The sequence below is a fragment of the Pleurodeles waltl genome, chromosome 1_1 (assembly GCF_031143425.1).
Source record: "Pleurodeles waltl isolate 20211129_DDA chromosome 1_1, aPleWal1.hap1.20221129, whole genome shotgun sequence".
Lineage (NCBI taxonomy): Eukaryota > Metazoa > Chordata > Amphibia > Caudata > Salamandridae > Pleurodeles > Pleurodeles waltl.
Window position 1 is genome coordinate 267,759,135 of NC_090436.1, and position 26,255 is coordinate 267,785,389.

A 26,255-nucleotide genomic window follows, 5' to 3' on the forward strand; every position below is an offset into this window, starting at 1 on the left:
AGGTTCTTTGTTCAATTATACAGATATGTACAGACAAATGACCTTCGTTCCGGAACATTTATGCCTTTGGACATAAAGTGAAATAAATTGTTTCAACTAACGCAGATTCACATGGGACTGAGTCCATTCTACACCCTGAGAAGAAACTATATTGATAGAGAAACAACATTGTAATTGACTGTTTGGATTCACACAAGATGAGTACAGACCAAACATGGGAAAATATTGGATTGTTGCAACCTGACATTTTATTGAATTATGATTGGATGATGCCTCTTATGTGATGTGAGGCCAATGAACTGTCAAATCAGAGACGTTTGTGTACTTTACCATAGGGATGGACTTTGGACGTTTCAGGCAGACTTGCCCTTTTCTTTGTGCTCACTCAGTCAGTTCTTTCCTTGGCTCTTGACCCTGCTGTTCTCTGTGCAGCTGTGTTCTGCACTTCCCTGATGGTGCTTCTATGGGACTTTACTGCTGAGCTGATGCTTTGCTGATGAATAATCTATGAATGCTGACCCTAGGAGTCAGTATATCTCCCTGTTGATTGTCATTTCCCTGGACATGTTCTCCTTTCTATAAACAAAATAGAAGCTAGCATGCTGATTTTTCTAGTTAGTAATCTATAGCTCTATGTATATTTATCCAAATTATTTTAGTCTTTTTCCCGCATATAGTAGCCCGTCCCCACACATGCAAGTCCTAATTTGGTTAGCTGTAGGGCCAACCTATGCCCAACCAAATTTGCATATTCTGTTTAACTGAACTGGACTACAGTCTGATTTGAGATACGTTTCGTGCTACAAATTATTTCCTTAATGATATGTATTGTTCTTCATGAATGCTTAATTGTGTTGATGCTAATTAGATTAAAATTGTTGTGCCGTTTCAGGCAGCCAAAGGTGTTGATTTATCTTTAAAATTTGATTTTGTACACAGTCTTCATGACATTAGCTTTGTGGTTATAAAATAGAGCTTTGCAACTTTTCATTGATTGGAGTCTCTTTCTGTGGGTGCATTGGTCATGTTGTCTAAATTACATATTCAGGCTGAACCAATAGTGCTCACCTTGTATTCACACTCAGCTTACACAAACGCTACTCATACACCATTTACTTACTTCTCCCTCTGACCTCACATTCTACTCACCCTGCATTCACACACCTCTAACCCTACACACACACAATCACACACCCTAAATACTGACACACTGCCCACCACTGCACAGCTCACCTTGTACAGACAGAGCTCACCCACACTCAGAAAAAAAGACACACCTCTGTTCTCTTACAGTATACCCCTGCTTGGTTACTCTTTCCTCAGAAACTGAAATACTGGTTTGCTTGTCATTGAAATATATGTAGTGTTCACATAATAACAGTTCTTCTGCACACATATCCAGAGTACATAGATCTGTCAGTTTAAGGAACAGCGAGGGGCTTCTTGGAAGCATCAGCATGTACCAATGGTCATATCAGCTGGTGACTGGATGAACTCCGGCTCCACAAAGAAGGAAACAGGAGTGAAAATGAGCACACTAAGAATCTTTTGGAACTATGTGGTTATCGATCTGTATACAAACATTTTAAACATGACTAAATAGTAGAAATGAGTGGTAAAATGAAGGCAGTCATGGCCCTTATAGTATACGTAAGTGTTTTCTTTTTTTTTTTTTTTAAACTAGAACCACCTTTTACAATAGAAGTTACAAGCATGCAGTGCCCCTGGTCTGGAACATTTTTACATAATTTATTACAAGACTGTGTAAGATAAAATTGAGTGTCATTTGCCGAGAAACACATCATGAGGGCAAATAAGGATTACCATACATGACTGCTGAAGCCACAATGAACAACTCAATCACTGGGCTCCCTCCTCTGTGCCCATATGCTTTTGCCACCTACAGCTCACAGAAAGATGGCAGCAGCATATACATTATTAATAAACAGTGCAGAATCTCTGAAGATAACGAGAAGATATCTCTGGATAACGAGTGCAGCCTTCTATAAGCAGGCATGCTGCCTCTGGCTCAGGCACAGATACGTTTTAAGGCATAGGCAAAGAAGGCACTGGGCCAAGGCCCCTGGCTTTCAGAAGGGTCCCCTGATAGCTCCAGCTCTATTTTGCAGCGAGCCTTGCCCTGATGACCTTGAATAATTCTTAGTTTGTTTTGAATATAATTTTTATGTAAAATATGTTTAACCCCTTTAATGCGGGCGTCGGCCACTGGTCGACGCCCGCACTACCTCCCTGGTGCGGGCCATGACCAGCCCCCCGGGCCATATTTTTAAATTTCAATGTTGGGGCCCCGTGGGATATATATATATATATATATATATATAAAAAAAACATTTGTCAGTGCAGCCCCCAGGGAAACCACACATGCAATCGGCCCCCAGGAAAACCAGACCCACATATAAAAGTGATTATATATATATATTTGCCACCAGTTGTCTGGCAGTTGCATCTTCAAAGCAGAGCATATACTTCAACTGACGCATTTCAACTGTAGCTTTTAGGCAGCAATAAAGAAGTTAAGTAAGTCTTGTGATTATGTTTCTGCTACAAAAGGATCAGACTTTTGCCTAGTGGCAGTTTTAGTGCCATAAAGAAGCGCAGAAGGTTTATATGACTACTGCAAAGAGCAAATCTGTATTTTATGTAAATAGTTGAGTACATTAGTAAAGTCAGCCACTACCTGCGCTATAACACAAATGAAATGTATGTGCGGGGTGGCTATGGAGAGATGAAGAGCACATTTGCTGGGTGGTAATGAGGGAATCCGATGAGGAGGACATGGGAGTGGAAGCACCAATAATGATTGTTGGACGGGGCGCAGGAGGTGCTAAAGACTGTGACGAATGGTATGTGACAAGGTGTTTGAGTGTCTTGAAAGAACGTGCTGATTGAGGGAAGAAGAGCAGGTAAGGTGGCCTCTACTGTTGCACGTATCACACACACACCAGCAATTCTGTGACTGTATATGTAGGCTAGTGTTTTAGAGCAACAGTTTTGCCAATAGCAGAGATGGCATCTTGATGGATGACTGCTACTGACGTCACTCTGGTTATAGAGGACAGCTCTGACATAGGATCAGAGACTGAGACAGCATCTGAGGGATAGGACAATGGCGCAGACTCTGGGAGTGATTTTTCAGTTGGAGGAGTCCCACTGGATAACTCCTTCCAGTAAATTGTGAAAGAGGTGATGAGGGCAGTCCTGTTGTCCCTTCGCAAGCACAGTCTGTGCAACAGGGCAATAGTGAGTTAGCCCAAACCAGAGAGCAGGTGCATGCGGGGGCAAGCACAGAGAGAGTGCTCTCTTGGGAGCTCCCCAATTTAGTTCAGCCCCAAATTCCACTGCCCAAATTGTATTGTGGAGACATCAAAATTGTCTATCACAAAACAAACTGGTTGTGTAAGGCAGGCACCTGTGTTTTTGGTCCTGGGTTCAGTGGCTATATAGGGAAACATACTAAACCCAAACATTTCTGGAAACTAGACATCCGGGGGAGTCCACAGAGGTGTGCCTTGTGTGGATTCCCCAAAGTTTTCTTACCCAGAATATCCTGCAAAGCTGAAATTGTGAATAAAAACTCAAATTTTCTTGCATTTCTGTCATACAAACTACAGGAATATGCTGCGATCCACAAAATTCCTCCCACCCAGCGATTCCTCACCTCTCCTGATAAAAACACTACCCCCACTTGAGTGCCTATACCTAGTACCTGCATAAGGAATGGATCACCCCAGGGTCAACAGTTGCCTCATGTAAGTACCAACATTGACCGTTGTGTGATCTATTCCTGTCACAGGCACTAGGCCTACCCACACAAGTGAGGTACCATTTTTATCGGGAGACTTGGGGGAATGCTGGGTGGAAGGACATTTGTGGCTCCTCTCAGATTCCAAAACTTTCTATCACAGAAAAGTGAGGAAAATGTTTTCCCCCACCCCTGCTAAATATTGAGGTTAGCAAAGGATTCTGGGTAACAGAACCTGATCAGAGCCCCACAAGTCAGCCCATCCTGGATTCCCCTAGGTGTCTAGTTTTCAAAAATGTGCAGGTTTGGTAGGTTTCCCTAGGTGCCGGCTGAGCTAGAGGCCAAAATCCACCGCTAGGCACTTTGCAAAAAACACATCAGATTTCAGTGTAAAAATTTGATGTGTCCATATTGCCTTTCCTCTCGCGAACTTTAGGCCTACCCACGCAAGTGAGGTACCAATTTTAGCGGGAGACTTGGGGGAAACACAGAATAGCACAACAAGTGTTATTGCCCCCTGTCTTTCTCTACATTTTTTCCTTCCAAATGTAAGACAGTGTGTAAAAAAGACGTGTATTTGAGAAATGGCCTGTAATTCACATGCTAGTATGGGCACCCCGGAATTCAGAGATGGGCAAATAACCACTGCTGCTCAATACCTTATCTTATGCCCATTTTGGAAATACAAAGGTTTTCTTGATACCTATTTTTCACTCTTCATATTTCAGCAAATGAATTGCTGTATACCCGGTATAGAATGAAAACCCATTGCAAGGTGCAGCTCATTAATTGGCTCTGGGTACCTAGGGATCTTGATTAACCTACAAGCCCTATGTATCACTGCAACCAGAAGAGTCCAGCACACGTAATGGTGTATTGCTTTAAAAAATCCGACATTGCAGGAAAAAGTTACAGAGTAAAACGCTGAGAAAAATTGTTTTTTTCAGCTCAATTTCAATATTTTTTTTCCAGCTGTTATTTTCTGTAAGAAAACCTTGTAGGATCTACACAAATGACCCCTTGCTGAATTCAGAATTTTGTCTACTTTTCAGAAACACTTAGCTTTCCGGGATCCAGTGTTGGTTTCACACACATTCTTGTCACTAACTGGAAGGAGGATGAAAGCACCAAAAATAGTAAAAATGAAGTATGTCCCAGTAAAATGCCAAAATTGTGTTGAAAAATGTGGATTTCTGATTCAACTCTGCATGTTCCTGAAAGCTCGGAAGATGGTGATTTTAGTACTGCAAACCCTTTGTTGATGCCATTTTCAGGGTAAAAACCACAAGCCTTCTTTGGCAGCCCTTTTTCACATTTTTTTTTTTTTTTTAAACTAAATTTTCGGTATATTTTGGCTAATTTCATTGTCTCCTCCAGGGGAACCCAGAAACTCTGGGTACCGTTAGAATCCCTAGGATGTTGGGAAAAAAGGACACAAATTTGGTGTGGATAGCTTATGTGGACAAAAAGTTATGAAGGCCTAAGCACGAACTACCCCAAACAGCCAGAAAAACAGGCTCAGCACTGTAGTGTGGTTGGGGGTGGGTGGGGGGTTCAGGCCCAGCAGCTAAGAGGTTAATGTGTGTGATGTGTGAAAGTCTATTACAGACATTTGGCGGATAAATGTTTTGTTTATGTTTCATGCAACATCAATAAAAAAGTTTCTTTTAGATCAAACACAGGGGCTCACATATTAGAAATGGGAGGGTGTCACAGATTATTTGCAGTCATATTAGTGAGCTGCTGCTGTTTTTGCAATATTGAAAACACACATCAGTATGCTTGAATAGTAGAATTTGGATGTGTGCTATCAGTGATCTAACCAAGGAGGGCATGAAAGGCCTGAAATTAGATCATAATTTCAAACATGTTCCAAACAGAGGCCCTCAAAATAAGTTTGCCCCAGGGCCTCCAAAATCATTAGGATGTTCCTGCCCACACAGCTGGATAAAAAAAAAAAAAAGAAAGTCTAATTATACAGCTGCTTATTGGGCAAGCACACTTGTGGGAGAACACAATATACGCCCAATCAAGCTAAGTACCTCTGTGTAGTACTCCTCACAGTTCTTTTTTAGGTCGATCACACTAAGGGCCCGATTACGACCTTGGGAGGGGATTACTCCGTTACAAACGTGACGAGAATCCCGTCCGCCATAATAAAAGTTCCATTATATCCTATGAAACTTATAATACAGTGGGTGGGATCACATTTGTGACCGAGTAATCCCCACTGCCAAGGTCGTAAACAGGCCCAAAGCCTTGCAACAGCTCTACTGTGAAACCTTACATTACCAGTCTCATACTTAAATATTACAAATGTCAGCAGGCATAGGATTTTGGACATTATTTAAAAAAGTATCCTCTTCCTATATTACAATTTTCACAGATTTTTAACTATGAAGAACAAGCAGGCTCAAATAACACATATGTAGATAGAGGATGTACAGACTTGATTAATAGATGAATAATTTGGTGCAATAATTGTTGATGCTCCAATTTACACAGGCATTGGTAAAACATTTGATTATGCCTTACAGAGTATGTGGCAATAGATTATATACTTTACTCCACTCTCACTGTCTACTAAACTTAAGATAAATGAGCAAGTCCAATTCAGATGTCAGCATAACACAGCAAAATACATAAAATTATTAAATAGTAGCAAAAAAAAAAAAAAAAAAAAAAAAAAAAAGACGGACAACTGATTTGCCTACTTTTACTTCCAGCATTTTTCAGATAACTTTTATCTACAAATTTCTTGTATCATAAAATTAATCCGTTTTGTTTAATTTATACATTACCTTTGTTAAATGCAGCATTTTCTTCCATGATGGTACCTGTAAAAAAACAAAAGTAAGATTAACAAACTTCACTTTAATTATCAACTATTGTTTACAAAAAAAACAACAAACTGATTAGTAGTCAAATATATTGGTTAATAAATACAAAATCACAGAAAAGAATTCATAATTATACCACAGAACAGCAATACAATTCAATCTGATAAATCATACAAGCCAAATGTGATTAGCTCATGGGCACTAAAAGTTTCTTTAGAACTATAGTTGGAAAAACATTTCACAGCATAAATGTGTTAATTTATGCATCGCTACTAAAGCCTAAAGAATCACTAGCTAACAAGCTACTAAAGCATCCATGTTGTACTTGGTCTATTCTGCAGGACCACACCCAGACGTTTTTCCTTCACCTTCCTGTTTTCTGATATTGTTTTTGTTCGCCTTAGGACTCTGTGCACTTTACCACTGCTAGCCAGTACTAAAGTGTGTGTGTGCTCTCTCCTTTAAACATGGTGGAATTGGTTTACACCCAACTGGCACTTAATTTACTTGTAAGTCCCTAGTAAAGTGGTACTACATTTAACCAAAGTCTGTAAACTATATACTACTACTGGGCCTGCAGCACTGACTGTGCCACCCACTTAAGTAGCCATCTTAAACAGGTCTCGGATGGCCATTGCAGCCTGTGTGTCAAGTTTTAAACTGGCATTTCGATCTAGCAAAATGCACCCTGTACCATGCCTATACCTTCTTTTTTAATACATAGGTCACCCCACGGGCTGTGTTACAGTGTATTGGAAAAGTTGGACATGTACTTTTAAGCGTTGCATGTCCTGGTAGTGAAAACATCTTAAATTTGTTTTTCACTACCATAAAGTCTGCCTCTCACATAGGAGAACATTTGATTAACTTATTACATTCAATAAGTGATAACTTTCAATTGGGAGCAGGTAAAAAAAAAAATCACATTTGTTATCAAAAGAAGTGTAATTTAAACCCCTCCTTTAAATATAAAGTTGGATTTTAAGCCACAATTCTGAAATTACTACTTTCTAGAAAGTTGGCATTTTCTTGTCCCAAACCATCTGGGGCCTGCCACTTCTATCCTGTGTCACAAGACTAGGTGTAGCTGGCAGTTGGTTTTTTGGGTACACCTCCGAGACAGTGAAACAAAGGAGTGTAGGTGTTGGCAGAATGGGGCATCTGACTTGAGGGAAGCGGTCACCTACCACACTTGAAAATCATATAGGCTGTGCCTGAGCACACTCCCAAAAGTTTGACCCTAGTCTATTGTTATCATAGCCAGATTTATAAAGCGCGTAGCATTCCAGCGCTGAGAAGATAAAATGTGTTCCATCCACCTTTCAGTTGGAATAATGGAGATTAGTTAGTATAGAGCCACGTTTTGAGCAGCTTTCTAAATTTAATTTTATCAGGTTCGGTTCTTAAATCTTTAGACAAGGAGTACCACAATTTGGTCGACAAGTAGAAAAACGCCTCCTCCCCCCGCAATCCATCTGGCCTTCCTTATATGTGGAACCTTTAGACAACCTATATTGAAGGACCTTAGAATCCTGTGTAGTGTGTAGGGTGTCAGTGACCTGATTAAGAGGGGGATCTCTCCCATTAGTTGCCTTATGCGTCAGGCATAGTGGCTTGAATTTTACTCTTTTCTCCACAGGGAGCCAATGCAGGGCATCCACAGCACTTTTAGCTGAGGACCATTTGGTTAGCTTAAAAATTGTCCTAGCTGCAGCATTTTGTGTCACTTGAAGCAGTTTTACAGATTCTTTGTGTGCGCCCAAATACAGGGAGTTCCCATAGTCAAGGTGTGGGAAAATAAGTGATAATACCATCTCTCTCCATCAGAACTGTGGTACAAAGTCTAGTATTTTCAGTAGTGTTCTTAACGCTGCAAAGCATAACCTAGTCACTTACTTGACTTGTGCTTCCATTGACGGAGTTATATAGCCACATTCCAAGGCTTACTAAAGAGGATGAAGGAGAGAGTGGGGGCCCTAGACAATCCGTCCAGTCTAACAGAGCCCGAGAGGCACCAGAGTTCCCCACAACCAGCAGTTCTGTTTTATCCCCTTTTAGTTTCAGTGAGCAATTAGTCAACCAGTGTGCCACTTTCTCCAGACACCGTCCCAGCTGATGTAGTGAGTCCTCCTTTGAAGCACGGGGAACTACCAGCTGAGTATCATCAGCGTAAAAGACAGATTCCAAATTCCTTCACAATAGAAGCTAGAGCCTGAACATAAATATTAAAAAGAGTTGGGGCTAAGAGTGGACCCTGTAGACTCCACATTGTAAGGGGATAACCTTGGAGTAACAAGGGGGTTCCCATATTTGGAAAGTTCTATCTTAAAAATAACCAGAGCCACTTCAAGGAACTGTTCCTTATTCCAGTGTCTCAAAGTCTGCCAGCCAGAATCTCATGGCCAACCATGTTGAAGGCTGCACTCAAGTCAAGAAGGATAACGGCTGCAGATCAACCACAATTGAAAGTATCCATCTCACTTCCTCTGTTACCACTAGAAGTGCAGATTCCATACTATGTTTGGGTCAGAAACCATTCTGGGTTTCATCCAGGAGTGAATACTGTTCTATATACGCAGAGAGGTGCTCATTGATATGCTTCGCTAGTACTTTCTCCAGTGCCGGAAGCAGGAATATGGGTCTATAGTTCCCAGGAGAGGCGGAGTCAAGCACCGCATATTTCCAATCTCTGGGAGCTTGGCCTTTAGGGATTGAGAGACTAAAAACAAAAAAACTAAAAAACTCCTGAATGGTAGGAAAGATTTCTTGGCTGCTCAATATGAGAATATGTGGGGGAGCCAAATCTCAGGGGGAGCTAGATTTCACTTTCGCAAACAGGGTGGGCCCAATTACGACCTTAGTGGATGGGGTACGGATATCCCGCTCGCCGTTTTACAAGTTCCATAGGATATACTGGAACTTGTAATATGGCGGATGGGATAACTGTCAACATGCATAAGGTGAGAAACTAATAAACAAGCATTGTGATGGTGCCCGAAGGACACGTAATTGTGAAAAAAAAATGTAAATAATGGAAATGAAGGAAGGGCAAAAAGAAGAAGGGATAGGAATGGGAAAGTGCAGTTATAGAAGGAAGAATAGCAAAAAGGAAAAAAAAACAAAAAACAAAGAACAGATTTGCAACAAAAGCAATAAATAGCTGAAACACAATAAAAATGTAGCTATTTTCGGGCCCTCATGGTACCATCATGTGACTCTGCTGATTCTAGTGTAGAGACCCAGGAGTTGTTATGCACTATAGAAGGGTTTTGCATAGCTAACCACCATTACAATGATGGAAACCTCAAGGAAAGTTCAACATAATTCCCTATGCAGAAGACAATAAACATCCTCTCACTCACTGTCGACCCCTCTAATAGAAGAACCAACTTCCACAGATGCATGACAAGCATCGCTGAATGGATGAATAACAACAACTGCCTGCAGCTGAACACAGACAAGACGGAAGTACTGATCTTTGGCAATAGCAGCAACACATGGAATGACTCCTGGTGGTCATCAGACCTAGGACCTGCATCCACTCCCTCTGACCATGCCAAAAACCTCAGAAACATTGTTGACAACAAGCTGACCACGAAAACACAGATCAATGCCATTTCCTTTGTCTGCTTCCTCACTTTGCGCATGTTACAAAAGATATTCAAGTGGTTACCCCTACACACAAAACACACAGTGACACAGGCTCTCCTCACCAGCCGATTGGGCTATGTTAACATTCTCTACATAGGACTCGCCACACATCCTATTGAGACTTCAGACCATACAGAATGCAGCAGCCACACTCATCCCCGGCCTTCCCCAATGAACCCACATCACACCCCACCTCAGGCAACTCAACCGGCTCCCCATACAAAAAGAGATGCCAATTCAAGCTGCTGATCCACGCACACAAGGCTCTACACAACCAAGGACCCCCAACATTAACCACCACCTGAACTTCCACCATCTATCGAGAAGACTACGCTCTGCCTCACTTTTACTAGTCCATACTCCCCGCATATACTGAAGCAAAAGTAGAGGACGCTCCATCTCTCACATCGCAGCACAAACCTGGAACAGTGTCCCCATGCACCTCCGGACCATCACTAGGCCTGGGCGGAGCTCACGGCGTACCACGTTGCAGAATTCCGTGGAGGAGGAATTCTGTGAATGGGGGAGTGGCACCCTGTCTAGCTTAGCACTTCTGCGTTCAAGTATATTCATGCTAGGGCAGTACGCAGCGAAAGCTGCCATTTCAGGACTCTTGTACATCAGTGTGTCTATGTGAGATCTATTCGCTTTGCCCATGTTTTTAGCGATGTCGTATAGCAGCCTACCTGCATGGCAGCAGGTCTCAAAGTATAAAAATAAAAAAAGTCACTGCAAGTTTTTAAATTACTTTAACCATGCTGCACAGCAGCCACGCAACTGTATAACATGGCTTAAAAAACATTGAAGAGCAAAATAGCAGAGCTATTTGGCATTGTCAATGTTTGCTTTGTCGTCTATACAGAACACATTTCTATGTGTAGGCAAACTCAGCATTATCCCACGCATTAGATGTGGGCTGTGCACTGCAGTACACACATAATGGGTTGTCTTAGTGAAGAATAACACATATCCCCTTATTTGTGCCTGCTTCAGGTAGGCAGTAGTGTTAGTATCACCTAACAAGAATTTGCAATGCAACGGGTATCATATTTGCTCGAGTTAGAGCTATTAGCATTGTAAACTCCTAACCAGACTTTTCTTGCCACATAAATTAAAAGAAAAAAAAAAAACAACAACAAGCGTGATTGCGCTGAAATCGCGTTATGTAAAACCCAGCGCAATCACGCTGTGTGGAAAAAAAAGAAAATAATAAAGTAGTACGGAAACTAGGCTGAAAACAGAGCCTCGTATGTTTTTTTCAGCATTTGGCCGGTGCACTAAATGAGGGATAAACACCGAAAAAGGCATGACGTATGCATGCCTTTCACTAATGAAATCAAGTGGATTTTAAAAGGCAAGCCCACGAACCAATGAAAGTGACAGGCGTGACAAGGGTGTGGTTAAAAGCCCCAAAAGATATTACAACAGGGACAGAGCACATAGGTGATAGATTCTCTGGGGAACAACATTTTAGGATATCAAAAAAACAGAGACAATTACAGCTCCTTATTAAGCTGCAAGCTCAACATGAGGGGAGCTATCCTATGCATGGCGGACATGGTTTGATTAGGATACTAAGAATTCAGTCAAAGGTTCTCAAGATATGAATCCAACCACGTTGATGCGGTTTACCTCATGAAAACACACCAGTGAACGTCTGTGCTCCAGGTTCCAGCTGCGTTATCATTTTCCAATTAATAAACTATAGCATTTGATTGGTAATTCTGATTTTGGAATACCAAATGTGTCTCTATTTAGTGTATCGATCCAACGTCGGCGACTGTAGGTTGAAACAGCTGCAGACACCAAAGCAATGATGCCCTGTACATAATGTAGGTATTTAATCAAGGAGGTATATTACACACCAAACAAGCAGTCTTCTCACCACTTCAGAACTTTATTATTCTTGCTCAGTAGATTATGCAGCGGTTACAGTTTGTCTTGTGAGATGGAGTCCTATGTGGGCTTGAAAGAGTACATGTGTGACTCCTGGACATACAGGAGGACAGGGTGTCTGGGTATCTTTTGGAAGGAGAAGTTGAGAACAGTGATTCTTTTGGGAACTGGAGGAAATGATAATGCAGCAAGTGGAGACTATACACCGTGATCGACAGGTAACAAGAGTCAGTCCAGTCTAAGGCGCAGAGCCCTTGCAAGCCCTTATATCCTGTAGTTCAGTCAGATATTGAAGGTTGAATAATTCTATATTCAGTTGATTACTAAAGATAGTTATTTGATTTGGTATTTCGCAAAGTGAAGAACTGAACCCATTCTAAAGAACTCAAACCTTTACTGATATGGAACTGCCTGCATGTTCTACCATTACATTCTGCAGGAAGATAGCCTGTGGCATAATGGAAGTAGTCATGTTCTGCAGCTATCATTACCCTGCAAGCTGTTGGTAGCAAGTTGAAACCAGGAATTTGCAGGGTCCCCAAAAGGGGCAAGACAGTGCCCTAACATGACTAAAGAACAAAGAATGCAATTACATAGCCAGATATGAAAGTTTGATTAATACTGATTGTGTGTCTTCCAATGATTTCCTGTTTGCATGTGGTAGCTGACCAAAGTTTGTATCAATACGCTAAAGTCAGATTACTCCACATCGGACGTCTTACTTAGGACCTATGTGTATGTTGGTAACAAGCATGACCGGGTCCACCCGAGTGCACAGGTTTATGACTCATGTACACTGTTGCATGAGTACTTGGTGTTTACATAATACTGAATGGTTGGACTCACACTAAGATGCAATTCATTACTATTTTTAACAAACATTTTTAAAAGTTTTCAATTGATATACATTAACTGTAGCAATAAACATATTGCTTGTCTTTATAGATGGTTAGATCTATAGAGAAATATGGCAACGCAAGGCTGGTAATGCCAGGACATGGTTTGTCACGTGAGGAACATGCATCATAGGAAACATGTTGCCTCATCCATACCAATCTTTCATAGATACCAATGGTATCTATAACCCCTTTCAAGGTTTGATCAATATTACTGTTGGTACATCCTTTACAGTGCTCCATTTGGCACTGATTTTCTCTGAAATTTCCCACTTCAATCCCCACCACCCACTCCCCCTTCCATAAGCATGTATTTAAATCTTGGCAGGTTTTAAATGATGATACTAACATCGCTATAGTCACGTGACAGTGGCAAGAAACACTTTATATGGTGTTCTGAGGAAAGTTACTGGTCTAAAATGCATTGGAAGCATAATTGTGACCTATTTTCAGAAAATGTCTTTTGGGGGAAGATTAAAACCAGGACCTCAGAAATAGTTTTGGATGATGGCCCTATCTAGGCTTATGACTGTCCTGGTCATCTCTATAGATGACCCCAGGAGCACAGCAGAGGAGAGTGAGACTGAGGGAGGAGCGATGGATGGAGAGCAGTACCGAAGAGGGAGCAACACAGACAAGAGCAGAAGGATGGAGAACCCAGGAGCCAACTTGCTAGGGCTTCAACTCACCAGCATGTTACAGTTCAGCAACCCCTGTGAGGAGGTGGACACTGTGACCCTGCTTGCCATAACCCAGGAGTGCCATGGCCACAGGCAGGTTTCTTCTTTTTCAAAAGGTGGTCTGGACAATTGGGTCATTCAGGAGAGGGGAAAGCACTGAATTGCTAGCAGAGTGCACAGCAACATATCGGGGGTGTGGTGAAGGGCTTTGATGACAGTTGTGGTGATGGTTCGGTGATTTGAACTTGACAGAGCCACTAAGGGGCTTTTTTTCTGATTTACTTGTGTCGGCCATTCCCTTCACAGGAGTGTCAGGAGGACCAGACGTCAAAGGGAATGCAGAAGTGCCCATAAAAAATTAAAACTAGAGGGAACCCTAAAGCAAGGAAGAAGAGAGACCACCAGGAGACCAACATTAACATCATTGAGAGTAATAGAGGTGGAGATATTAAATACCTTTATATACTGTTTGGTGACACTACGAATAAAAACACAATTAAAACACACCGGTACGACGTGACGTGGTCTGTGTGGAGAGCCCGGGGTTACTGCACAGGTTAAGGCACAAGCAAACTCCAATGTAATCTGTGTTCACATCTCAGCACAGAGCAGTCAGGCTTAACTTGGAGGCAATGTGTAAGGTATTTGTGCAGCACTTCAAACAGTAAAACAATGAAAACACCACATAAAAGATAACACACAAGATTAGAAATATAGATCAAAATGTAATAGATAAACAAGAACAAAATGACAAATCTAAACAGAAGATCCGAAGTTATGAATATATAGAAAAGTAAACTACAATACAGAACCTAACAGTATGAAGAGAAAACCGCTGCTACCTGGTCGCGCTGGACCGGGTCAAAGTCAAAAGTTTGAGTATTTATTTATTTTATTTTATAGATTTGTAGAGCGCATGGCTACCCGGGGGCATCCCAGCGCTAAAGTACACCATGAATGTCGGAAGAGCCAGGGGAAGCTGATTAACTGGGAAAGATAATGGTTTTCAACTTCCTCCTAAAGAGAAGTTCAGAGGATTCCTGACGGCATTCAAAGGGCAGGGCATTCCAGAGCCGAGCAGCCCTGATGGAGAACGAATTACCTCCCCATGATCTCTTGACCGAAGGGATGTAAACCTGTCGAGAAGAACGAGATCTAAGAGGTCTAAGGGGCGAGTAAAGAAAGATCTGTTTTCTAAGGGAAAGGGGACCCTTATTGTGTAAGGCTCTGTGAACAGGACACAGAGCTTTAAACTGAATGCGCTGCTTAATCGGGAGCCAATGAAGAGCTGCAAGTGCTGGTTTAGCGGAAAGATGCCTTGGGGTATTCATGAGAAGTCTAGCTGCCAAGTTCTGCGTAACCTGCAGCCTCTTTATTACATAATCTGGAGAACTAAGATATAGAGAGTTCCCCTAGTCCAGGCGGGAGAGAACTAGGGCTTGTACAAGAATTCTTCTGGCAGCGAATGGCAGAAGTCCAAGAATCTTCCTGACACTTCTAATTAAGCCGAAGCAGATCGAGGAGATTCTTTTAGCTTGTGGCTCCATAGTTAAGCGTGGGTCAAGCAGGAAGCAGAGGCTTTTTACTTGTGTTATTGGAGGAGGCAGGCTGTTAAAAGCCTCAGAGCACATAGCCAGAGGGGCGGTAGGGGCGCCATTACCTATAATCATTACCTCTGATTTGCGGTCATTAAATTTCAGTTTCGACAGGGTCATCCAGTCCCCAATATCTTTCATGCAGTCGGCCAGGTTGGCAGAGGGGGAGTCCCTACTACTAGAGAGGGAAACCACCAATTGCGTGTCATCAGCATAAGTGACCATAGAGAGGTTATAAGGAGCGACTACTGTGGCCAAGGATGACAGATAGATGTTAAACAAGGTGGGGCTTAAAGATGAATCCAAAATTTGAAAGGATCTTCCCGTGAGGAAGGAGGACAGCCAGGCAAGGGCTGGACCTCCTAAACCTATCTTGGAAAGTCTATCAAGGAGACGAGTCTGATCGACAGTGTCAAATGCTGCACTAAGATCAAGGAGGATAATAGCAGCATGACCACCTTGATCTAGAAGTTGCCGTGCAGATTCAGTTACAGTAAGGAGTGCCGATTCTGTACTGTGATGGGTTCTGAAACCCATTTGAGAAGGATGTAAATGATTGTGGCTCTCAAGATGCCTGGTCAATTGCAGGTTCACGTGCTTCTCCAGAATTTTTGCCAATATAGGAAGAAGGGCAATGGGTCGATAATTATCCAAGACAGAGGGATCCAGCTTAGGTTTTTTAAGAGAGGCTTTATGACTGCATGTTTGAGGGAACCGGGAAGAATACCAGCGGACAAGGAATTATTAAGTATTTCTGTCAAAGGACCAACAATAATATCTGCTGCCTTCAAAAGAAGAGAAGGAGGGACTGGGTCCAAGGGAGAACCCGATTTGATATTAGCAAGAAAATTACTAATCAGAGTACCTGTGAGGGGGGAAAAATTGGTTAACTGGGTCATACCCGTAGGAGAATTCATCTCCTGCCCCATGAGATTATTCTGAGAGGGAGATGGAGGAAAACCAGAGTATATCTTGTCTTGAAAGTGAGCCGCTAATACATTACTATGTAAAATAGAACCTTCCACTGGGGAGGGCGGCATAGGGGGTATAGTGAGCTCCTTAAAGATCTGAAAGATTTCTTTCTGAGAAGTGGACAAGTTCTCCATTCTACTGCTGTAATATAGAGCTTGTGTTGTCTTGATATTATGATGGTAAGATCTAATAGCTGATCTATAGGCTTCTTTAGCAGAAGGATTATAATCTTTTCTCCAAATTCTCTCCAAATTTTTACAGTTCTTTCCAAGGTCCAATAGAGAAGATGAAAACCAGGGACTAGACTTATGAGCAGGTTTTTTCACCCTCAGTTTGCAAGGCAAAACGGAGTTTAAAGAGGTAGAAATCAATTTGTTAAACAGGTCCACCATATTAATGGAGGCATGGTCACTGGCTAAGGGAGAAGCACAGAATGCCATATGCCAAGGGCTAGGTACCAACTTCGACCAAGCACGACCCATTGTGGTGCACCTGGGCTATGTCTCTCTAGGAGCATCATAGGGAAACGTAAGTGACACTAAATAGTGATCGGTCCAGGGTAGAGAGGAGGAGAAGGTAAGATTAGGGAGATTACTAAAAAAAAAAAAAGAAGGTCTAAAGTATGGCCTTTCGTGTGAGTTGGACCAGTAACATGCTGTTCCATACCGATTGAGGTAAAAGAGGCTAATAATGATTTAGCCGATGGACAGTTAGGATTGTCTAGGTGGATATTAAAATCGCCGAGGACGGTGAAGTTAGAGGCCTTCCCAATAGAACTGGCCACTGCCTCCGGGATAACTTCTAAAAAGACTCCACACGGGCCGGGGGGGGTTGATAGAGAAGGATTCCTGAGAAAGTATAAGTAGACGACAAGTGCAGAGAGAAGAACATACTTTCACATCCTGGAATTTCCAGTGGGAATGTTGAGCGTTTAATGGAGATTTTGTGAATAATAGCTATAAGACCATAGTAGACCATAATGGAGCACGGATCAAGTACAGTTCCAGATTAGTGCTGCTGAAGTTTAGCTTTGCCAAGAGTCTAGTTTGTGTGAAAGAAGTTCACCAGGAGCAAGGAGAGCTTTGCTGGTGATGATCTGTATGGTGTGAGGAACAGGCCAGGCGCCTGAGTTGTGGCACAGTTCTGAGGTGATCTGCCCATTCGAGGTCACAAAGAGCCCAAAACCTTGACTTTAAAAGTTCAAGAGCCACACCAAGGGCCCAGTACCTGATAGGCACCTCCTCAGGGTTGTGAACTCATTGAAAATTGGTCCAGGAGCTGTGGGGAGCATGTTAGGTCCCTGAGGCTCATATCAGGAGGCCAGCAGGCTAGCCTTTGAGTCACTTTTGGGTCCTGCGTTCACGATAAAGGTGCAGGTCTAGTTCTTCTTCTCCAAATAAGAGGGCAGCAGGCCAGTACAGTAGGTCAGCAGTTCCATGAAGAGCAGCAGTCCAGCAGAGCGGCAGTCCTTGTAGTAGCCTTCCTGGAAGAGTATCCAAAGGTCCTGAAAAGTACTGAGTGGTGTTGTCGGAGGTCCATCTTTTATACCCTGGAGCCCTTGCTCTCAGAGGCGGGAGAAGCTTCTAGACAGTGGCTGTGAAGTGCAAGGAAATCCCTGCCTTGACTGCCCTGGCTCCAAGCTGACTGGAGTGACAATGCGGGGTTGGTAGGCCTTGTGTGTGGACCAGACACAACCTATTTAGATGTAAGTGAGGCTGTGTCCAGCTCCTCCCTCCCAAACCTGCCTTGGATGGTCCATCAAATCACGCCTAAGCTCCCATTGTGTGTGGCTGTCTAGCACAAATACAAAAAGCCCAACTGCCAACTACATCCAGTCTTGTCACCAGAGTCAGGCTGCAGGCACTAAGTGACTAAGGCTAGAAAATGCCAACTTTCTACAAGTGGCATGGTCAGAATTGCAATTTAACATCAGAGTTAGGATTTTAAATTATGATTCGAGAGACACCAAACTTGAAGGAGTTCTCTTCCCATTTGGAAATAACACTTATAAAATGTAAAAAACTAACTCCAATGTTGTCATGCGGGAGAGACAGACCTTGCAGTAGTGAAAAATACATTTTATAATTTTTCACCACCAACTACCAGGACAGGTATGACTTAAAAGTACTTATCCTACTTTTTGAATATATATCTAGCACCCAGCCCTCTAGGCTGTTCAGGACCTACCCTGGGGGTGACTGAAATGTATTAAAAAGGAAGGATTGGGCTTGGAAAAGCTTTAATTTGCCAGGTCAAAATGGGAGTTTAAAACTGCACACACAGCTCTGCAAAGGCAGGCCTGCAACATGGTTGGAGGGCTACTTAAATGGGTGGCACAATCGCTGCTGCAGACCCACTAGAAGCATTTAATTTATAGGCCCTGGACACAACTGCTTAACTAGGGATTTATAAATAAATTAAAAATGCCATTTGGGAATAAGCCAATTCTACCATGTTTAGAGGAGAGTCCATATGCACTTTAGCACTGGTTAGCATTGGGCATGGTACTGCGTTCAGAGAGCACACACTCTGACTTTTCTTCTCATGGGAGCTGGAAGCAGAAGTTAAGAAATTAAGTGATTGCGACTTAACTTGTGATGTTTTACTGGCCTTTAGAGGTGGTAATTGGGACCATGCCGGTCCTAAATTGAAATGCCAGCAAGAAGTTAGTTCTGTGCCTCTGAAATATTGTTAGAACTGTGGCATGCCAGTCACATCAATGGTAAATCTTCTGAAAGAATCATGTAGCTGCAGTAGAGTCAGTGACAAGTTATAAGAATGCTTCCAAAATGCTGGTAAAGATAGGGCACAATTCGGGACTGTCTCTCTATTTGACTGATGTGCCTATTGCAGTCAGTCACAAAGCAGCATATGCCACAGGAAGACTAGCATGATGGTGGTCGTGTGGCATGAATAGACTGCAAGGGATGCACAAGAGTAAACAGATGATAGTGTTGTGAAGCCTTCAGTTGAAGGTCTGAACTGTGCCTCTGAAAGACTGATGTTATAGACCATCACAGGTGATACCTTTTCCTATAATCTACCTGAAAAAAGGTGAAGGATCCAGTTACAATTCAGACCAGTGACTCGGAAAGACCAGTGGAGCTGCAGTTACATCAGTCACAATTACCGACCACGCAGCTGAAAGGCTGATTGATGCCATAAGCCTATCACACACCTACACCTGACTGAAGAGACCCAATCAGGCCAAAACCAGTCTTGGGTTGCTTGTGTTTTAGGTCAGAAAGGACCTGGTTTGACAGTTTGGGATGAATTATTCCTAATGAGGCAGGACCAAGGCAGATTTGCATATGGCTGGATCTGATCTGAGGTGGAATTGTGGGCAAAAGAGCGATGGGTTGGAATGCTACCTGACCAATTGCCAGAGATTTGACAATCTGCAAGCATTCCTCCCATCATCTTTTAAGTGTTTGGGGGTTATGACGTATCCAATTATAATTCAGAGCTTTGCATCAGTCAAAAAGAAATTACCCAAGAGCAGTTGTAATATAACTTCAGCCACAAGGGAGAATTTAGCTAGTGAACGACCCAGAAAAATAGACTTGGATGTGTATGAAAGGATTTCTCCACAGAAAAAAAAAAACATCACCTTGCAGATAAACAGATGAATAAAATTAGCAAATTCATTTATTGGTATATTCTTGCAAGTCAAATGGGAATTCAGAACGTTTCCGGAGTTCTGCCACTGGTGCAGGTCTACTGATGTGGGACTTGAAATGTGTGAATTTCTGAATTGAATAAACCTATCCCCGTGCGATGTTGTAAGCCTCTTAGTTTATTTTCACTTCTTTCTGTTCTTTGTGACTCGAGTCCTATGTCCATAGGCGCATTTCCCCTTCCAAAGGCATGTCGTACGCTTGATTTTCCGCAGCAGAAATCGCAGTTTGCCTCCAAATTTTCCGATGATCTGGAAAACGTCAGTTAACACAACAATGCGCCAGTGCCGTTGTGTTGTCTGAATCATGCGTCACTCGCTTTTTAAATGGATTTAGAAATTCAAAGTCCACTTTTCGTAACTACATTCAAAAAATGTTTAACTATTTATTTTAAATCTTTAAGTACAGTACAGGCTGGGTTGTTTGTTCACTTGCCCACGCCACCGGTAACGTGAGGAGACGTGAATAGCACGCAGAGAGCAAAAACATGCTATTGTGTGCTACAATAATACACGCAACAGTAGGCATAATTGTTGAAAAAACAAGCCTTTGTCTGGAGTAAGGATGATAAGATCAACAGTGAAGACAGACTCAAAAACACAGCAGTTCAACGAGAGGTCCAAGACAATAGCCCCTTCAGAGTCAGCCAATGATCACAAACCTTGAAGCGCCTTATATAACACGCACACCATGTGTAATAACACCGTTGTTAACAGTAAATACTGAAGATGAAGGGTGTTTTCACAATGCTTTCCTGAAGATATCAAAAAAGAGCCAAGCGACGCTACGGGAGCCCTAGAAGGTTACACAGCCCAATTACTTGATGGCGTTGTCGCAATTCTTTTGATGAATCTCCTCTTGCAACCACATCCTTCAGTAATAACATTCTGCACGTAGGAAAACACATTTCATGTGTCCCAGTGAGATGCCTACTCATAACTGTGTGTGAGAGGAATTATTTCCTAGCTACATCACACAATTGTGATAATGTGTGTGTGCGGCAATTAATTGTCACAGTGGTGTTATTGTGTGTGGGCGCATGTATGTTTGTGTAGGTGTGTGTGTGTGTGTGTACAAAAGATAGTAATATCGCATGAGTGCATATAAACATTACATTCGTGATGGTGTCTGTGAGGATGCTGATCACAGCAATGATTTTGTGTCTGTGTGTTTCTATTGCGATTCTATCATAACACTTAAAAAGAAAGAATGAGCATTAATCTTCCCTTGAGATGCACCTCACCAAGGGCCACATGTATGAAGATCAGATTTTGCGACTCGCAAATTGCGAGACTTAGCGACTTACAATTTGTTAGTCGCAAAACCTGATGTACAGTGTCAATTACACTGATTCGCAATGGGGTCGCAATTTGCGACCCCATTGGCAATGGCAGCACTCACAGGAATGGTGGCCTGCTGGGGTCAGCAGACCACCATGTCTGACTGCTGTTAAATATAGCAGGTTTTTTTTTTTTTTTTTTTAAATAAAAGCAGCTGGTTTTCCTTAAAGGAAAACGGAATGTGTTTAGAAAAACAAAAATGAAATGTTTTTTCATTTTTTTCCGTGGGACTACTGCCTGCTCTAAAAAAATGTTTTCACATGCATTCACAAAGGAGAACCCCTTCCCTTTTGCGAATGGGTTAGCACCACTGGTGCTAACTACGACTGTTTCATGACCGCTAAAAAAATCATACATCTGACTTCGACTCGCAATTAGGAATGGAATGTACCTTCCTAATGGTCACTCGCACATCCTTTTTGTGATTAGGTAAATAGATTACCGAATCGCAAAAATGGATCTGTACATACCAAAATGCTTTTTTTCCTCATCGCAAACGTCCCGATTCGCAGAATCTGACCGTTTGCGACAAGAACAAAAGGTACGTACATGTGGCCCCAAGTACCTAAACTCGAAATTGGGGCCACCTGGAAGTTAGTGGACTGAGTTAAAATAACTTTACTGCATTTTGCCACACATTTTGCAGAGAGCAGATGTGAAATTGGGTTCTTGGAAAATAAAGGCAGGAAAGTAATGATAAATAACAGAAACACTGCAAGCATGCATGTTCTTTATGTTGAATCTTTGTCATCCAAAAACAAAACATTTCTACTGATGTATCCCATTAGACCAGTGTTTGTGGTTCTTGGCTGTGGTAATAAACGTTTTATTTTGCTTTAAAACTATTGTATAACATTTTTGTGGGCCGTCTTATAGGGGCACCTGAAAAACGATTTGCTAAATCTCTCAGTAATGCCAGAATAGTTATACCCTGAGGTCTCACCCTGCCCAACATTTGCACAAACTCCAAGGATGCACCCTCATCTCAGCAGTAGAGATCTATCTGTGTAACACAGCTGAGAGCAGTATATTGACACAATATAAATATTGTGCATTTACACTTTTCTTGGATTTTCTTCCATGCCACATCCAGTTCTGAAAAGCAAAATCGTTGTGAAGTACTGCTATAAATCTGCCCCCTGGTCCATACTAAAAAGAAACGAATAAATAAATACAGAAAATTATCTTTGGGTTTCGGAGTAGCAGCCACACTGGTGCATTAGGGATGCAAGTGGCTGGATGGATTTTGGCACATTTTCCCTAACACACCCAAGTGGAATAGGTATGAATCACTCCAGCCCTGTAAATAAATCCTGATTCTTTACCCCTTGGCATTACTCTACTTCAAACTGGGTGCTATCATTGCCATTGCAAAGGATGCCCTATGTTCAGATATGGGATGTATCATGAATATGTGCCCTCACGCAAAGCTCAGCTGTATCTGATCACAGACTATTGTTAGAAACTGGGTCCCTAGTTGGCAGAGGTAAACACCCTTGTACAAGTAGGGACCACAATCCTAGTCACAATCAAAATGATCCTGTGCCCACCCTCTAGTAGCTTGGCACTGACCAGTCAGGCTTAACTTAGAAGGCAATGTGCAAAGTATTTGTGCATTAAATCATACAGATGTGTCAAATTTTCCATCGCAAGGCAGGGGCTGCATCGAATTTCCAGTAGGGAAGTCGGGCCTGCATCGTTCTGGTCGGCTGTGCAGTGATTTATCAGTTGCAATGCAGGCTTCACGTCAATTTTGGCAGGCGGTGCATTGATTTTTGGCACACAAGGGGTTTCCTGAAGAGATGAAGTATTTTTGGCTCTTTGACTTAAAAAAACAGGAGGCAATCCAAGCCCTTGGAGTGCACTTTTGGGGACGGCAGAGTCTTTCACAGTAAAGTTAGAGGGCAGCAGGGCAACAGCCCTTCTCAGCAAAGCAGTCCAGATGTGCCCTTTGGGCAGTCAGGCAGCCCCTCTGACAGGTCCAGAAGTGTCTGGTTTGGTGGGATCAGAGAACCAGTTTATATACCCAAAAATACATTTGAAGTGGGGGAGACTTCAAAGAGTGGTTCTGAAGTGCACAAGTTCCCCTTTCAGTTCAGTCCTGTCTGCCAGGGCCCCAGTAGGTGGTTTAGCAGTCAACTGAGTGAAGGCAGGCCACTGGCCTTTGAAAGATAAGTGTCAGTCCCTTTACTCTTCCAACCCATTTAATATGCAGATGAATGCAGGTGTCCGTGAATGTCCTATGTTTGTGGTTGTCTGGGTGAAATGCACAAGAGAGCTGTCAACCAGCACAGACTGGGCGTTAATTGGAGACAGGCTGTAAGGCACTGATGATTTTTGAAGTGCAGAGAAATGCTCACTTTCTAAAAGTGGCATATCTAAAATAGTAATATAAAAGCCAACATCACCAATAAGCAGGATTTTCCATTATCATTCTAGCTATACTAAATATGATCTGGTTACCATATTCAGATCAGAATCTACCACTCAAAAAGTATATAAATGCAGGCCTAATGCTAGTCCATGAAAGGAACAGGCCTTAAAATACTCACAGTAGTGAAGAACAAATTTAGGAGTTTTTCACTACCAGGACATATAAAACACATACCCATATGTCCTGCCTTTTACATGCATGGCACCCTGCCCTGTGGGTTACCTAGGGCCTACTTTAGGGGTGATATATGTAGGAAAAGGGGAGTTTAAGGCTTGAAAAGTAGTTTTATATGCCAAGTCGAAGTCGCAGTGAAACTGCACACACAGGACTTGCAACAGCAGGCCTGAGACATGGGTAAGGGGCTACTTCTGTGGGTGGCACAATCAGTACTGCAGGCCCACTAGTAGCATTTAATTTACAGGCCCTGGGCACATGTATTGCACTATACTAGGGACTTAAGTAAATCAAATATGCCAATTGGGGATGATCCAATGTTACCATGTGAAAGGGAGAGCATATGCACTTTAGCACTAGTAAAGTGTGCAGGGTCCTAAAACCAGCAAAAACAGTGTCAGAAAAGTGGAGGGGGTCAGGCATAAAGTTGGGGGATGACCACCCTAAGGCTGTACGGTTTAACAACTATGATCAGAAATGGGGCATATCATGAATGTGTGCCATTACACAGGGTGCAGCTGTGACCGATCGTAGGCTATGATCAGATATGGGGTGTATCAAATGTGCACCCTTAGTGCACAGCTGTGTCTGACTGCAGACTACGATCAGACATGGGGCGGATCATGTTTGCCCCAACACAGGTCACAGCTGTGCAGCAGCAGCTCCTCCACTATGGCAGCGGAGCATCGCCTCCCCAGCCAGCAGCAGCAAAACATGAAAGATAAAATTATAATAAACCATATTTCTAGGGGGTGGGGCTGTGGTGGGGTGAAAGGCGTGGGGGGGGGAGGGGGCGAAGTGTTGTACACTGTCGTCAGTGCGCATTTGGGTTTGGCCCTCTATCTACCGACATGCGCACTGAGCGGCCTCCAACCCAAGCTGCGTTGCCGTGATGAAGACAGCAGGTACAGGCTCCCAATCTGCTTGGGAGCACAAATCAAGGGTGCTCAGGCCAATCCAGATGCTGCTCTCATGCTGCTAGCAGCATGAGAGCAGTGTCAAGATTAGCCACAGTGGAGCCTGAAGAGCCATGTTGTGGGTGGGTGGCAGATGGCAGGTAAGGTTTTTGTTCTGTTTTAGTTTTGTGCTGCCCCACCACTCTGCCTAAACACCAGCTGCAACTGCATCTGTGTAGGAATGTAGACTGATCAGTTATGGGACCTATCTTGAATATATGCCCTCGAGCAGGACACAGCTGTATATGATTGTAGACTAAGATCAGATATTGGGGGGCAGGGGGGAGAATGTACTGTGAATGTGTGCCCTCGCGCAGGGCACAGCCAGGTATGATCATAGACTATGATAGGATATGAGGCATATCATGAATGTGTGCCCTCGTCCAGGGCACATCCATTTCCGATTGTACACTATGATCAGCTGTGTGCCTGTTTTTAAGTGATTACGCATCTAACGCAAATATATGTAAAGTAAATCAAAATATGTCCATGTGGATGCATGAACTGCAGTCAGCAGAGCTCAGAAACAGCAAGAGACAGTCATTCCTCAGTCTCCAGGCTCAGCAGGCCACAAATTCTGAGTTAACGTTGTTTTAAAAATTGAAATAGCATAAAAATAGTAGCACAGCAGTGCAGTGCGTGAACCCATATGTGCAAGGTGAGCCCGCGGAGACGCAGAAGAGCTTCTGTGTCTCCCCCCTCCGACCCTTCTGTGACATCAGTGATCTGTGAGGTGCGCTGACATCAGTTTCTCCACTGGAGCAGCAGAGCGGATGAGGTGAGTGTTCTCTCCCTACTCTCTTGGGGAAAAAAGGCCAAAAGAGCCTCCCCAGATATCAGGGAGGCATCGACGGAAAGGGGAGAGTCTCTCCTTCTGTGCCCCAGAGATTGCTTTTGGGGGGGGCAGCTCCAGTGTAAGTGGGAAGCCCCCCCAGGCTTTGATGAATGGTATAAGTAGAATGAGATATTTAAGGAGAAAGTGAAAAGAAAAGTGTATTTGTGAATTAAACCAAGGGAGTTTTGCTTTCAGTATGAACCTTAAACATTTGGAGTTAAAAAGAAACTAAATGATAGTAATGTCTAGTGACACCGGGAATAGAACCCACACAGTGTGAGGGTCTGCGACCATGGCCATTACATCATGGGGGATTCTGTACTGTTTTGTCTTGAGAAAGACCTAAGACATGCAATCCACAGATCAGTATGGCAAACAGAAGCAAATGTTCCATCACTATGAAAGTTTAACAGTCAAAAGAAAAGGAAATAAAGACACAATCTGACATGACATACTAGGATTTAAACCTCCCACTTTGTGAGTGTCAATCCAAGAGCGTTACCAGTAAGGCAAAAGTCACTCTGCTCTGCACTGCATCAAAATATA

The 26,255-nt window shown here is 42.8% G+C and overlaps 1 protein-coding gene across 1 annotated transcript in view; it reads right to left on the bottom strand.

Moving 5' to 3' along the window:
- The window catches only part of EMB (embigin), a 180,766-nt gene that overhangs the window by 137,096 nt on the left and 17,415 nt on the right, over positions 1 to 26,255 (bottom strand). The window contains exon 2 of the mRNA XM_069221598.1: positions 6,565 to 6,600. Coding sequence (XP_069077699.1) covers positions 6,565 to 6,600 — 36 coding nt within the window. The remainder of the gene's footprint in view (positions 1 to 6,564; positions 6,601 to 26,255) is intronic.